The sequence below is a fragment of the Procambarus clarkii genome, chromosome 23, assembly GCF_040958095.1.
Source record: "Procambarus clarkii isolate CNS0578487 chromosome 23, FALCON_Pclarkii_2.0, whole genome shotgun sequence".
Classification (NCBI taxonomy): domain Eukaryota; kingdom Metazoa; phylum Arthropoda; class Malacostraca; order Decapoda; family Cambaridae; genus Procambarus; species Procambarus clarkii.
In genome coordinates, this window is record NC_091172.1 from 9261318 (window position 1) to 9277093 (window position 15776).

At 49.0% G+C, this 15776-nt stretch overlaps 1 protein-coding gene across 2 annotated transcripts in view; it reads right to left on the reverse strand.

The window, feature by feature from the left end:
• LOC123764047 (serine-rich adhesin for platelets) overlaps positions 1–15776 on the reverse strand; it is an 86060-nt gene that overhangs the window by 22459 nt on the left and 47825 nt on the right. For both annotated transcript variants that reach the window (XR_011229428.1, XM_045751533.2), the window contains exon 2: positions 48–7642. Coding sequence is in view for 1 of the 2 variants with exons in the window: in XM_045751533.2 (XP_045607489.1) it covers positions 48–7642 (7595 nt within the window). In the remaining variant the exon portion in view is untranslated. The remainder of the gene's footprint in view (positions 1–47; positions 7643–15776) is intronic.

The window sequence follows — 15776 nt, forward strand, 5'->3', positions numbered from 1 at the left end:
GTACTATAATGATGTCTGTAGCAGTAACAAAGGCAACAGTTGCTCACCTGTTTGTGTGCCATGAAGTGCTCCGACGCAGGAGGGAAAGTGTCCTGGGAATTGTTAGCTTCGTCAGGGTCGTCTGCAGGATGAGGGGCGGTGGTGGTGGTGTCCTTCACCGTGCCCTGTGGAGTCATTGCCGCCATTTTCATCCCCGCCTCCTCCGATGTCCTGAAGGGCGCCGCTGAGACCCAGCGGGTGTCGTCCAGGTGGGTAGCTTCCTTACCGTGATGCGGGCCGTGGTACAAGAGCGGGTACCCCTCCGGAGGGTGGTGCTCGCCGCCAGCGATCTGGTTCTCCTTGACGAAGAAATGATCGGGAATGAAAGGCGAGTCGTAGGAATCCTCGAAATTGGTGGCTGGTATGGGCGAGTACTCGACACTTGGGGGAGACTCGGGGGTGGTGTGAGGCTTGTGTGTTCGAGTGCCTGCGGGAGAATCGTCCTCGACGCCCTGCCTTTCCGACAACTCTGTTTCATAAGTCGGAGGTGTGACCATATTATGTAGAGTTGGGTTAGTTTTCCGCGGAGGATTGGTGGTAATGGGGAATGGGGTATACTGGGGGTTCATGCGTTCCTCGTGTGACTGTGTTGTGGTCTTGGTGGTGAGTTCGAACACTGGGTTGATGAGGGAGGTAAGGTTGACACCGGTGTACACGTTGTGGGTGTAGTAGTCCCCTGGGTACAGAATATCCTGCTTCGTCCCAAGAGGAACGTCATCCACAATGCCCGCCGTTCCTTCCTGTGGCTCTGGTCGGCCTCCCCCGAAGTTTAGTTTGCTGGAGAGATGAACGGAGTAGTCGTCGCCGTCGTGAGCACCGCCAGATGGGAGGCGGTGTGCGTGCAGCGGAGGGATGCTGGGACTGCCCAGCTGAGGCGCCTCCATCAGGAAGAACGGGTCTGGTGTCTTGACTATTGGTTTATGAGGGGTGAAGTTCTCATTTTTATGTACATTATCTCTGTGATGATTCGAGAACTGACTGTTAGTGGCTGAAGCTACGTCATCCAGTATCCGATAGATTCCTTTCAATAGAGAGTTGCCGAGGGCGTTGTCGTCAGCTGTCAGCCCAGGGGCATCCTGTGTCGTGGTAAGCTCCTCAGACGCAGGGGTCGTGACCTTTGCCTCCAGAGACTCTTGAGTTGCCTCTGGCGTCTTGACGTTTCCGTCGATATGATCCTCCAGACTTCCAGGATCGGAATTGTTGTCACTTTTATGTTGGAGGAGGTGGGAGGGGACGTACTTGACCTGTATGGGCTCGTACTGGAGGTAGACGGGCACGGCGTTAGGGCTTCCCGGCAGCTTGATGAAGAACGGAGAGTCTCCGCCATACTCATTTACCTCAGAGTCGTCTTTACGGCTGACTCCTCCGACTCCCTGGCTGCTGGACGGTGAACTCTCTACCTCGCTCTCTATTGGACTTTTCTCGGTGGGAGTTGGGAGTTCCTCACTGCTGTAAACTGGTCTTCCTTCAGCAGGATACTTCAGTCGTTCTCCGCCTTCAAGCTCTGGTATTATTAAATCAGCGTTTACAGGCCTTTCTCCACCACCATTCACTGGTCTTTCTTCGCCATATACTGGTCTATCTTCATCATACACTGGTCTTTCTCCACTATACACCGGTCTTTCTCCACCATACAATGGTCTTTCTCCACCATACACTGGTCTTTCTCCACCATACACCGGTCTTTCTCCACCATACACCGGTCTTTCTCCAACATACACCGGCCTCTCTCCACCATACACAGGTGTTTCTCCACCATACACCGGTCTTTCTCCACCATATTGTGAACTTTCTTCATCAACGTATGTTGGATTTTCTTCCCCATACTCCGGGCTTTCTTCATTACCTTGTATGGGGTTTTTGTCTCCCCCATGAACTGAGCTTTCTTCATGTATATAAACTGGTATGTCTCCACCACCACTCTCTAGAGGTTCATCACTATTTTTAAAAGGACTTTCTTTCTCTCCATGAACTGGACTTCCCTCTCTGTCGCCTTTTGAGCTTTCCACACTATTAACAGGCTCAAGTTCTTCATGTTCTGCTATATGTTCGTTCCCATCGATCTCATCTCTGGGAGGGGTCCTGGAGGCTTGGCCAAGGTACTGGACAAAGGAGTAAGGAATTAGGATGGTAGCCAGGTCAGACACTTCTGTGGTCTTATCAATCTCAGGCTCCATCGTAGTGTGTGATGAGCTGGAGCTTGCATCATCACCCTCACCTTCACCAGCAGTGGCGTCATAATATTCTGTTGTTCCTTGAGAACCGCTGCTGTTATGAATACTATCACCCTCTGTAACATTTGTCGTGGCAGCTACTGTCTTCCATAGTGAGCTGTAAGTTGAGTTGAGCTCTGTCGTGCCAGAGACATGGCCGATGTTTGTAATTTCTTGCATCTGTGTGGTACCTCTGTAGTTACCCGTTAGAGGTGTCTTGTTTGGCGTCTCTGATTCCTGTAATATGTCAGCTTCTTGGTTTGAGAGTTCCAACGAAGATTTATTTGATTCCTCGAGGATGTGATGTGTCATATTAGATGAGATGTCCTCCTCTTGTTCACCCCCTCCAGACCCCTCAATAGTGTACTTCACTCCTTCCTTCTTGCTAATGGCATTTTGCTCAGTTTTACTTTGTGGGTGAGCAGATATAACTTTGCTTGCAACAGTGTCTTTTAACTCTGTAGCAGTGTTCTCTATACTAAGTTCAGGGACAGTTTTTTCATAATCGTTCTCTTCCGAGTGATTTCCTGTCATAATTGTGCCTGAAGCTGCTGGCGATGAGTTTTTCTCCTGATGATCTACTGACGCTGGTGGCAGATAAGTAGTTGGTGCAATTGTTGCATCAAGTGTAAGAAGAGAAACGGTACTCGTATCAACAAGATCCTGGGCGTGAGAAGCAAGGTCCTCAGTTGTATGCTTGTCGAGTTGGTGAGAAGGGGTGTTGATAGCGACCTTGCTGCCCTGTTCCTTGATGACCACCTTGCTCTCGCTGTTCATGTGTTGACTCTTCAACAGGTTGTTGAGCATCTCTTGGTTGCGGAGGATTAGTAGAGGAATGGAGAATTCTGTTGTTGAGTCAGTATCAGTGTCTGAGTCCAATGTGGTGCCTTCCGCTATAGCAAGAGAGGTTGTCTCGCCCTCCTCTCTTTCATTAATGGGAACATTTACAGTAGTGAATCCTTCGCTTTTACTGGCATCATCACCATCCAATACAAAATCATCTTTGGAGATATTATCAGACATTTCATCAGCATGTGATTCTTCTCCCGCATGTTCTGTCCCGGGGATCACTGTGGTCACGCGCTCGGTATTAATTATCTCCACCTCAGGATTGAATTCTGGAATGCTGTGGATGAAGCCCATAGGCTGGGTAGTTCGTTCAGACACGTCCTGCGTCTCCGTGGCACTTGTAGTCTGTCTTATGTTCTCGTCCTTGTCCTTATAGGGCCTGTCTTGGGCAGTCAGGGAGTCGACTAAGTCTTCATAATAGTCATAACCCTTGAAATCTTCTTCTGTTATTTTTGGGTATTCGTAGTATGGACCTTCCGTCCGGTCTTCTGTTGGGACTTCTGTAGTTGTCTCCGCTGATTCCTCGACAAGAGCTTGCCTTGGGTTGTCCACTGCATTCACGGAAGTATGGGTACTAACTTCTGATATTGGGTTCGCACTCAGATTCAGAAATCCGCCCATGGGAAGGGAGCCTATCGTCGGCAGGAGGCCAGGTGTGCTTAGCTGCGTGGTGGCGTCGCCTCCGTTGTCGCTGGTGTGGTGCATGGTTGGTAATACTAAATCACTGTGCTCCGTGGGCCGGTGTGTGGTTGGTAGGACAGAATTGCGGTGCTCTGCAGGCAGGTGTGCTGCAGAGGCTGCGTTATGCTGGACGCCAAGCAAACTATCAATATCAAGGGCAGGATTATTTTCTCGCAAGAGATCATCTTCTGGAATTTGCTCAAGAGCCTGAGTTAAGCGATCTATGATACTGTCAAAAATGTCTTTGTGTTGAGTACCGACTGTGTCGGTTGGCCTCGCGGTCGTGGTGATTCCAGAGAAGACATCGCCACCAGAAGGAACATCGCCGCCAGAGGAGACATCGCCACCAAAAGAAACATCGCTGCCAGAAGAGACATCGCCGCCAGAGAAAACATCGCCACCAGAGAGAACATCGCCGCCTGATGAGACATTGCCGCCTGATGAGACATCGCCGCCAGATGAGACATCACTAAAATCTTGCTCCTTTATTATCTCTGTGGTATCTAGAGTTCCCACCACCTCGTTATGATGGGCATTTTGAGCATTCTCAACAACAGTAATCATGGCTTCTGTACTGACCGGTTCCTCTCCTTCAGAAGACATTGTCGTGGTCTGATGTCCTTCACCACCGACCTTCACTGTGTTCAGGGTCGTCTCATTGACGTCACCGTTGATGTAATAATATATGTCGTTCAGATAATTTTGAATACCGTAGTCGAACCAGCCAGAGTTTGTAATACTGGCCTCTGTAGTGTCTACTATGGTTCCTTCTGCGAGATTTTTAATGGTTTCTTCTGTGGCACTTGTAATGGAATCTTCTCTGGTGCCTATATAAATTTGCGTTGTATCTTCAGGGTATTCTGTGTGTTCTGGACTAGCTACTATGGGTCGTGTGGCTGATTCTGTGTTGTCAGTCGTGGATTTTGTTGTTGTTTCTCCAACAGAATCTCTGGTATTTGTGATCTTGCTTACAGTTATGACGGTTTTTGTTGTAGATTCATCTGTATTGTCCATGGTTGTCCTGCCAGTGGTGTCTGTGAAAGCTGTGGTAACAGCCATGTCTTGTTCAGTGGTAGGGATTACTGCCTCTTCCCTCGTAGTTTTGATGCTTTCTTCTGTGGTGACTATAGAGACCCGTGTTGGGGGATCTGAGATTGAGTCTGGGGTTTCTCTAGTGGTTTCTTCAGTTGTTTCTTCCTGCTTGATGAGACCTGCTTGACCGACCCAAGCTTCACTCTCTGTGACGGAGGCAAAGGTTGTGATTTCGTCCTTGAAGGTCTGTTCTGTGGGTTGTTCCGTCCTCGCGTCAGTGGGAGCGCCCGTATTGTAAAGTTCTGTGACTGGTTCGCTGTCTTTAGGTGAGTGTGTGAGGGATACGAAGTGCGTGTCGTTGTGAGCCGCAGTACCGAGGGTGTGAGGGCCGCCGGCGGCCTCCGCGACCTGCCCGCGGTCACTCTCACCACCTGCTGTCGTGGGATCCGCCTCTCGGTCTAATTTGCCTTCGGCTCCATTGTCCTGTAGTTCGGTTGGTAACTTCTCTGTTGCTTTTATGATGACTTTTTCGCCTGTTGGTTGTCTGTCTGTGGTTGCTTCAGCTGCTTCTGTAATTTCTTCTTCGTCGGTTGTCTGGGTTTCTGTTGTTGTTTCTGTTGATTGAGTATTGTATTCTGTGTCTGTTGGTAAATTGTCTGAGGGTGTTTCTGTTTCTTCTGTGTTATCATCTGCGGCAGTTTGAACCCTGTCTGTGGTTACTTCTGTAACGTCCTCTGCCTCAGTTCTTAGTCTGTTGTTTGTAGTTGCTTCTGTAGTTTCTTCTGCGTCAATTGGTAGTCTGTATGTGGTTGCTTCTACAGTCTCTTCTGCGTCAGTTGGTAGTCTGTCTGTGGTTGCTTCTGTTACTGTTGTAGCTTCCTCTGCGTCAGTTCGGAGTCTGTCTGTGGTTGCTTCTACAGTCTCTTCTGCGTCAGTTGGTAGTCTGTCTGTGGTTGCTTCTGTTACTGTTGTAGCTTCCTCTGCGTCAGTTCGGAGTCTGTCTGTGGTTGCTTCTGTAGTTTTTTCTGCGTCAGTTCGTTGTCTGTCTGTGGTTGCTTCTACAGTCTCTTCTGCGTCAGTTGGTAGTCTGTATGTGGTTGCTTCTGAAATTTCTTCTGCGTCAGATGGTAGTCTGTCCGTGGTTGCGTCTGTAGTTTCATCTGTGTCAGTTCGTAGTCTGTCTGTGGTTGCTTCTACAGTCTCTTCTGCGTCAGTTGGTAGTCTGTCTGTGGTTGCTTCTACAGTCTCTTCTGCGTCAGTTGGTAGTCTGTCTGTGGTTGCTTCTACAGTCTCTTCTGCGTCAGTTGGTAGTCTGTCTGTGGTTGCTTCTACAGTCTCTTCTGCGTCAGTTGGTAGTCTGTCTGTGGTTGCTTCTACAGTCTCTTCTGCGTCAGTTCGTAGCCTGTTTGTGGTAACATCTGTTGCTTCCATAGTTTCCTTTGCGTCAGTTGGTAGTCTGTCTGTGGTTGGTGTTGCTGCTTGCGTGGTGTCTTTTGCGTCTGTTTGCTCCGTGGCGGATATGCTCATTAATTCCTCATCTGCAGATGTTTTCATTACCTGCGAGTCGTTAGTTTGTGCATGTATGAAGCCCGCCACAACACGTGTGTGAGTGTCTTGTGTTGCTGGTTCTTCTGTGTATAACAAAGACTGTTCTGTAAACATGACGTCATCTTCAGCAGTTGTGAAAATAATGTCATCCAGATGATCTGTCTTCGGCGTCCCCGTTGTGTTGTCTCGTGTTGCGTCTTTGTTTGTCTCGCTCTCTGGCTCTTGAGACGGAGTCCTTTGTGTAGCGGTTGTTGCATTGGCAGTTTGTTGATCGTCAAGTGGAGCGACGCTGGTGACCGTGACCTCGGCAGACGTAGCTGGAGTTGTCACAGTGTCTTCAGTCAGCGACTCCCTGTCTACAGCCGTCTTCGAAGGTCCTTCTCCAGAGGCTTCTGTTGGTGTCCTTTCGTCTGTGTCCCCGGCTGTGGTGGTGGCCGTCCTGGACTCGACTGCTGCTTGAGGCCGTAGATATTGTGGTGGCTGTAGTGTTGTGTAGATCGCTGATTTTAGCTCCACGTAATCGGATGTAGTTGCCGAAAAATTGTTTGAAGCTTCGTCGTTCTGTGCAGCATCTTGTTGTATACGTGTGGGCGCGGACGTTGTTGCTTCAGCGCTGACGGTGGTCAGGTGAGGCTCTTCAGACGTTGTTGATGTGTTCTCGTACAGGCTGGTGTCCTCACTACTTGTGATGGAATTCTCATAGTCATTCTTCGTGTCGACGTCTCCCGAGGTGAGATTCCTCACGTCCTTGATCTTAGCTTTACCGTCTATGTGATACAGACTCTGCGCTTGTCCATCATGCGAAGGGAGATCGTCTTCTGTCTGACTTTTGTTAATATTTTCCTTATCTTTCTGTTGAGGTGAGATTGTGTGAGAGTGGTGGTGTACAGAGGTGTTGGTGTGGTGTGGTGCAGGTGGCGCCAGGTCAGGTCCCCTCGTTGTGGAGGCCTCGCCAGGGACTCTCAGCCTGGTGCCGAATGAGTAGTGAAGTTGGTTCAAGCTTCCGGTGTCAGTTGGTGCATCGTTCCGTTCGTTGTTAAATTCCAGGTCACTTCGTAAATTGTTTTCCAGGTTGGTGGATGTTGCATCCGGGTTAGAGGAGACTGTACCCGGAGTATCTACTGTAATTACTCCGTTCTCAGGAGCCGCCCCATCTCCTCCTGGCCTGCTTGTCGACAAGACATCAACATTTAGAGATTCGTCTTGAGAGCTCCAGAAGCGAAGGATCTTCTTCTCTCCTCTGCGAAGGCGGATCTCCTCGCCACACTTGAGCGACACACCTGCCGGCGAAATAAAAACAGGTCAACCACACGTTGTCGTTAAGGCAGGTGACAAACTTGGTCAATACACGCAAATGTAATGTATAGAGCAAATTATACACTAATGCAGATGGCGGGGTTTTGATGCAGTATTTCTATACATGAGAGAGCGTCTTTATGGGGGATAGAGCTCCAGTGAAGTGTTTATGGCGGTGATAGAGCACCGGTGGTGTGTTTATGGTGGTGATAGAGCTCCGGTGGTGTGTTTATGGTGGTGATAGAGCTCCGGTGGTGTTTATGGTGGTGATAGAGCTCCGGTGGTGTGTTTATGGTGGTGATAGAGCTCCGGTGGTGTGTTTATGGTGGTGATAGAGCTCCGGTGATGTGTTTATGGTGGTGATAGAGCTCCGGTGGTGTTTATGGTGGTGATAGAGCTCCGGTGGTGTTTATGGTGGTGATAGAGCTCCGGTGGTGTTTATGGTGGTGATAGAGCTCCAGTGAAGTGTTTATGGTGGTGATAGAGCTCTGGTGAGAGAGAGAGAGAGAGAGAGAGAGAGAGAGAGAGAGAGAGAGAGAGAGAGAGAGAGAGAGAGAGAGAGAGAGAGAGAGAGAGAGAGAGAGTGTGAGAGAGAGAGAGAGAGAGAGGAGAGAGAGAGAGAGAGAGAGAGAGAGAGAGAGAGAGAGAGAGAGAGAGAGAGAGAGTGAGAGTGAGAGAGAGAGAGAGAGAGAGAGAGAGAGAGAGAGAGAGAGAGAGAGAGAGAGAGAGAGAGAGAGAGAGAGAGAGAGAGAGAGAGTGAGAGAGAGAGAGAGAGAGAGAGAGAGAGAGAGAGAGAGAGAGAGAGAGAGAGAGAGAGAGAGAGAGAGAGAGAGAGAGAGAGAGAGAGAGAGAGTGAGAGAGAGAGAGAGAGAGAGAGAGAGAGAGAGAGAGAGAGAGAGAGAGAGAGAGAGAGAGAGAGAGAGAGTGTGAGAGTGAGAGTGAGAGTGAGAGTGAGAGAGAGAGAGAGAGAGAGAGAGAGAGAGAGAGAGAGAGAGAGAGAGAGAGAGAGAGAGAGAGAGAGAGAGAGAGAGAGAGAGAGAGAGAGAGAGAGAGAGAGAGAGAGAGAGACGATCACTACAAGGTTTCATCTTGTTCCTAATATATATTAAAATGATCTAATAGAAGAAGGAAGTTCATTTATATCCAGGTTGGCTGACGATGTTGAGCTAATGGGGCGACTCAGCAACCCGTCCTCTTAAAAATAACGTCACTTTTGGCTCGTATGGATCCTACGGCCAAAAGTGGACGTAATTTGAAATGAAATCGACTCACAAAAGTGACGTACTGTCCCGTTTTCTGTTTGAGTCGTCAGGCTTACTCGGAAAGGTTAGAATAGGAAACTTTCAATTAACGTTTTTCATAACGTTTTGAAACTTTATGAGAATTTCCTGCCCACCTAACCTACCAGAGTGTTACGAACCCAAGTCCATCGTCAGAGCATGGAGCAGCGACGTCAACGCCATCTGTGAGTCCGCTCCCGAAACCCCCAATAATTGGACGACGCCATCTAGTAGTGACAAGACTATACCAACCAGAAATGCTAGATTCTTGTCCGGGTAGCTCGAGAGGTAGCTGGGGCTGACCTCTGGTGAGGTGGCGCCAAGAAAATCAGCGCCATCTATTGTAGGGGGAGTTGGGTGTATGTGTCTAAGTCAGTAAGTGTTGTTTCCTAGTGGTCCCATGTAGTGTCCCAGTGTACTGATGACGAGTCTGTATTCACAGAGTCGACGTAGGGCTGCTGTGATACAAGAACAGTCAGTCTACCCAGGCAGCCAAGGTCTCTACACCAGTCTGCTTTAAGGAAGCAGTGATCCGCCGCCGGAAGAGAACTTTTAAGTGTTCTACTGTCTGCCTGTGGAGTGGCAGTGACGAGATTCGCCGTACCCGGGGCTGGCTAATAGAAGAGATGACTAAGGTGCTGAAGAGGAGAGTAACCAGCGAGTTGCACGAAGCTCCTGCCTAGGGCTCGCTACCCTAGTACTTGCACGTGAAGTGGCCCAGCAGCGTGAGGCTGAAGGTATCTGCCAGCACCAGGCTGGACTGTAATTGAGGGCCTTCACGAGGAAGCACTTGGTGAGACTGAGGTTTGGCTGGCCCGTGGCCAGGGTAGACTCATTGTTGTTTCCTGGTACCTGCTGAGGACAGTACTATGGATGAGGGAACACGGTAGCGTACAAGACTGCATCGCCAGCATCGTAGAGCGCTTAATGTTCCATGAGACAGTTTTGTACATATTAGGTGTACTAATACTTTTGTTAGGATTATTTACGAGGTGATAGAAGAAGTTATATTTAAATATATCGACATTTTATGAAGTATAGTATTAAATACAACCCCCCCCCCTTTTGTTTTACTTGCATTACCGAGCTCACTCCTTGAAAGCCACTACTAACTTGGGGTCGGATACCAGAACTTAAGTACCACCAGAAAAGAACCCGGTTGCGACCCATTATGGCCGTAACACAGAGGACCTTTAACTAACTGTTGTTGAAAAAAAAATCCCAAATTTATTTTCATTTTTTTTTTTTCAAATTACGTCCACTTTCGGCCATACGGGCAAACGGCCAATAGCGACGTTATTTTTAAAAGGACAGGTTAAAGGACTGCTTGGAGGACTTCTGTCCTTATACAGGGCGACCGAGACAATTTCCAGAGATGGTCTGAGAAATGGCCACTAGATTTTATCCCTGACAAATGTAAGGTTATGAGGCTAGGGAGTGGAGCAAGAAGACCTCACATACAGTATAGGATGACGGGAAGGTAACGTCCCACTGCTGAAGAGAAAGCAAGACTTAGGAGTGTACACAAGTTGGGATGAGCAGACTGACGAGAGCAGGACATTCAGGACTGGTAAAGGTCCGGGTATCCTTCAGGGACTAGGGGGAGGGGGGGGGAAGGGGGACAAAGATTCCTTCCGAGCGCTGTATAGAGCCTCTGTCAGACCTGTTACTGAGTATGCTGCACCAGTATGGAACCCGTACTACAGAAACACACAACAAATTTTGAACACGTCCAAAAATATGCAAGAAGGTTGGTTCCTGAGCTACTAGGACTGAGGGAACCGGGCCTCACTACATTAAAAGAAAGGAGGAATAAGGCAGACATAATAACGACGTACAAGATACTAAAGAGACAAAGTAATTGACAAAGTAGATACGGAAACAATGTTCAAATAAAGGCATAGGAAAAAGATAACGCAATTGGAAACACAGGTGAGTCACAGGAATGTCAGAAAGAACCTTTTCAATGAGTCGTAAATATTTCGAACGAACCAGAAGAGAAAGTTTTCGAAGATAATTTCATATATTCTGAATGTTTAAACATCTCTACACAATAGTGGGTTTAGGCGACGTAGCTGCCGACCCATGACTCCGACAAGCTGCTTATATCCTACGTATGTGATTATATACTTTTGCCTAAATAAAATTTTTATGTTCTAAGAAAAACGAGTAAAAGGAGTCACTGCGTTGAACTAATGATGGTCGAAAGGCGGGGCTTAAGAGCGGATGCTCGACCCTGCAAGCGTAACTAGGACTCGGTAAGTAAGCACACACACACACACATGTGGTGTGAGGTGGTCAGGTGGCGAGTGTCCCGGATGATGACCCGGGCAGGAATGTACAGTTGAGAGCACACGAGGAGGAGGAGGAGGAGGAGGAGGGACCTGAGTGCATGGACCAGCTCTTATGAATAATGTATCTCTTGGCGCACACACCGGGCAACGTGCACTAAGTTAGTCTGTGTCGCACGCTCTGACTCCGCACACACCCCGGGGGGGGGGCCACGGTGGTGACACGGAGCCAACCACAGGTACACACACCCCGGGGGGGGGGGCCACGGTGGCGACTCGGAGCCAACCACAGGTACACACACCCCGGGGGGGGGCCACGGTGGCGACACGGAGCCAACCACAGGTACACACACCCCGGGGGGGCGCCACAGTGTGAGCACACACAGGGGATGAGGCAGCAGACAAGTTCGTCCCAGTCCAAAATAAAAAAAAAAAGAAATTGCAGATGAGAAACCCATGATTTAATCAGAGTTGTAAGCTGGCGAAGCAGCTAAGTAAAAGGGCGTGGAGAAACTATAGAAACAGCAGAACACTAGAGAGCAGAGAAAGATGCCAGAGCGCCAGGAATGAATACGTCAGGGTGAGAAGAGAGGTAGAGAGGTAATATGAAAACGACATAGCGAGCAAGGCAAAGACTCAACCCAAACTGCTGGATAGCCACATCAGGAGGAAAGCAACAGTGAAGGAACAGGTAATGAAACTGAGGATAGGGGCAGAAAGATTCACTACAAACGACAAGGAAGTGTGCGAGGATCTCAGTACGACATTCCAGGAGGTCTTCACCTCAGAGCAATGAGAAGTCCCAGAGATAAGAGAGGGAACATCAAACCAGACACCACTAGAGGATTACCAGTGGGGAGGTGAGGAAGCATCTGCTAGATCTCGACGTGACAAAGTGCCCGGATAAAATATCACCATGGATTCTAAAGGAAGGAGCAGAAGCTCTGTGCCTACCACTCTCCATGGTGTACAACAAATCACTGGTAACAGGTGAACTGCCAAAAATTTGGAAGTCGGCCAATGTAGTCCCAATATACAAGAAGAGTGATAGGCAGGAGGCACTGAACTACAGGCCAGTGTCCCTAACTTGCATACCATGCAAGATGATGGAGAAGATTGTGCGAAAAAAGCTAGTAGAACATCTGGAGCGAAAGAACTTTGTAACACAACATCAACATGGGTTCAGAGATGGCAAATCATGCCTAACAGGGTTAATTGAGTTCTATGACCAGGCAACAAAAATTAGGCAAGAGAGAAAGAGGGATGGGCAGACTGCATATTTCTGGACTGCCAGATAGCCTTTGACACAGTACCACATAAGAGAATAGTGCACAAACTGGAGATGCAGGCAGGAGTGATAGGGAAGACACTACACTGGATAAAGCAGTGGATAAATGGATGGACAGTGGATAAGACAGCAAAGTACCTGAGAAACAAGACTCAGCGAGTCACTGTGAGTGTTGAGGTTTCGGAATGGCGAGGAGTCACCAGTGGAGTCCCACAGGGATCAGTCCTTGGACCCATATTGTTTCTGATATACATAAATGATCTCCCAGAAGGAACAGACTCGTTCCTCTCGATGTTTGCTGATGATGCAAAAATTATGAGGAGGATCAAGACAGAGAAAGATAATAGGAGGCTACAAGCACGGTGGCGACAAACTGAAGGAATGGTCCAACAAATGGCTACTAAAGTTCAACCCAAGTAATTGTAAGGTAATGACACTAGGAGGAAATAGGAGGCCAGACACTGGATACCGAATGGGAGATGAAATCCTTCACGAAACGGACAGAGAGAAAGATCTAGGAGTTGATATCACACCAAACCTGTCTCCTGAAGCCCACATCAAAAGAATAACATCAGCGGCCTATGCGAGGCTGGCTAACATCAGAACTGCTTTCGGAAACCTGTGTAAGGAATCATTCAGAACCTTCTATACCATATATGTAAGGCCAATCCTGGAGTATGCGGCCCCAGCATGGAGCCCGTACCTTGTCAAGCACAAGACGAAGCTGGAAATAAGTTCAGAGGTATGCCACTGGGATAGTCCCAGAACTAAGAGGCATGAGTTACGAGGAAAGGCTGTGTGAAATGCACCTCACAAAACTGGAAGACAGAAGAGTAAGGGGAGACACGATCACCACATACAAAATTCTCAGGGGAATTGACAGGGTAGACAAGGATGGATTATTTAACACGGGTGGTACACGCATAAGGGGACACAGGTGGAAGCTGAGCCACAGACACATTAAAAAGAACTTTTTCAGTGTCAGAGTAGTTAGTAAATGGAATGCATTAGGCAGTGATATGGTGGAGGCTGACTCCATACACAGTTTTAAGTGTAGATATGATAGAACCCAGTAGGCTCGGGAATCTGTACACTAGTTGATTGACAGTTGAGAGGCGGGACCAAAGAGCCAGAGCTCAACCCCCACAGGCACAACTAGGTGAGTACAGTGACCACTATACGGAACCAACCACAGGTACAAACACACACTGGACAACACACATCTATATTTCCTTTAAACAAAACAATTAAATATGGTCCTTGGGGAGACTTTGTTAAAATGTTTATAACATTTTAACAATTTTATTCTTGAAAAAAATACATATTTATACCTTATAAACATTCTTATTTGTCTGTCTGGGAGACATGTGGGGCTGTGTTTGTCTGTCTGGGAGACATGTGGGGCTGTGTTTGTCTGTCTGGGAGACATGTGGGGCTGTGTTTGTCTGTCTGGGAGACATGTGGGGCTGTGTTTGTCTGTCTGGGAGACATGTGGGGCTGTGTTTGTCTGTCTGGGAGACATGTGGGGCTGTGTTTGTCTGTCTGGGAGACATGTGGGGCTGTGTTTGTCTGTCTGGGAGACATGTGGGGCTGTGTTTGTCTGTCTGGGAGACATGTGGGGCTGTGTTTGTCTGTCTGGGAGACATGTGGGGCTGTGTTTGTCTGTCTGGGAGACATGTGGGGCTGTGTTTGTCTGTCTGGGAGACATGTGGGGCTGTGTTTGTCTTCTGGGAGACATGTGGGGCTGTGTTTGTCTGTCTGGGAGACATGTGGGGCTGTGTTTGTCTGTCTGGGAGACATGTGGGGCTGTGTTTGTCTGTCTGGGAGACATGTGGGGCTGTGTTTGTCTGTCTGGGAGACATGTGGGGCTGTGTTTGTCTGTCTGGGAGACATGTGGGGCTGTGTTTGTCTGTCTGGGAGACATGTGGGGCTGTGTTTGTCTGTCTGGGAGACATGTAGGGCTGTGTTTGTCTGTCTGGGAGACATGTGGGGCTGTGTTTGTCTGTCTGGGAGACATGTGGGGCTGTGTTTGTCTGTCTGGGAGACATGTGGGGCTGTGTTTGTCTGTCTGGAAGACATGTGGGGCTGTGTTTGTCTGTCTGGAAGACATGTGGGGCTGTGTTTGTCTGTCTGGGAGACATGTGGGGCTGTGTTTGTCTGTCTGGGAGACATGTGGGGCTGTGTTTGTCTGTCTGGGAGACATGTGGGGCTGTGTTTGTCTGTCTGGGAGACATGTGGGGCTGTGTTTGTCTGTCTGGGAGACATGTGGGGCTGTGTTTGTCTGTCTGGGAGACATGTGGGGCTGTGTTTGTCTGTCTGGAAGACATGTGGGGCTGTGTTTGTCTGTCTGGGAGACATGTGGGGCTGTGTTTGTCTGTCTGGGAGACATGTGGGGCTGTGTTTGTCTGTCTGGGAGACATGTGGGGCTGTGTTTGTCTGTCTGGGAGACATGTGGGGCTGTGTTTGTCTGTCTGGGAGACATGTGGGGCTGTGTTTGTCTGTCTGGGAGACATGTGGGGCTGTGTTTGTCTGTCTGGGAGACATGTGGGGCTGTGTTTGTCTGTCTGGGAGACATGTGGGGCTGTGTTTGTCTGTCTGGAAGACATGTGGGGCTGTGTTTGTCTGTCTGGGAGACATGTGGGGCTGTGTTTGTCTGTCTGGGAGACATGTGGGGCTGTGTTTGTCTGTCTGGGAGACATGTGGGGCTGTGTTTGTCTGTCTGGGAGACATGTGGGGCTGTGTTTGTCTGTCTGGGAGACATGTGGGGCTGTGTTTGTCTGTCTGGAAGACATGTGGGGCTGTGTTTGTCTGTCTGGGAGACATGTGGGGCTGTGTTTGTCTGTCTGGAAGACATGTGGGGCTGTGTTTGTCTGTCTGGGAGACATGTGGGGCTGTGTTTGTCTGTCTGGGAGACATGTGGGGCTGTGTTTGTCTGTCTGGGAGACATGTGGGGCTGTGTTTGTCTGTCTGGGAGACATGTGGGGCTGTGTTTGTCTTCTGGGAGACATGTGGGGCTGTGTTTGTCTGTCTGGGAGACATGTGGGGCTGTGTTTGTCTGTCTGGGAGACATGTGGGGCTGTGTTTGTCTGTCTGGGAGACATGTGGGGCTGTGTTTGTCTGTCTGGGAGACATGTGGGGCTGTGTTTGTCTGTCTGGGAGACATGTGGGGCTGTGTTTGTCTGTCTGGGAGACATGTGGGGCTGTGTTTGTCTGTCTGGGAGACATGTGGGGCTGTGTTTGTCTGTCTGGGAGACATGTG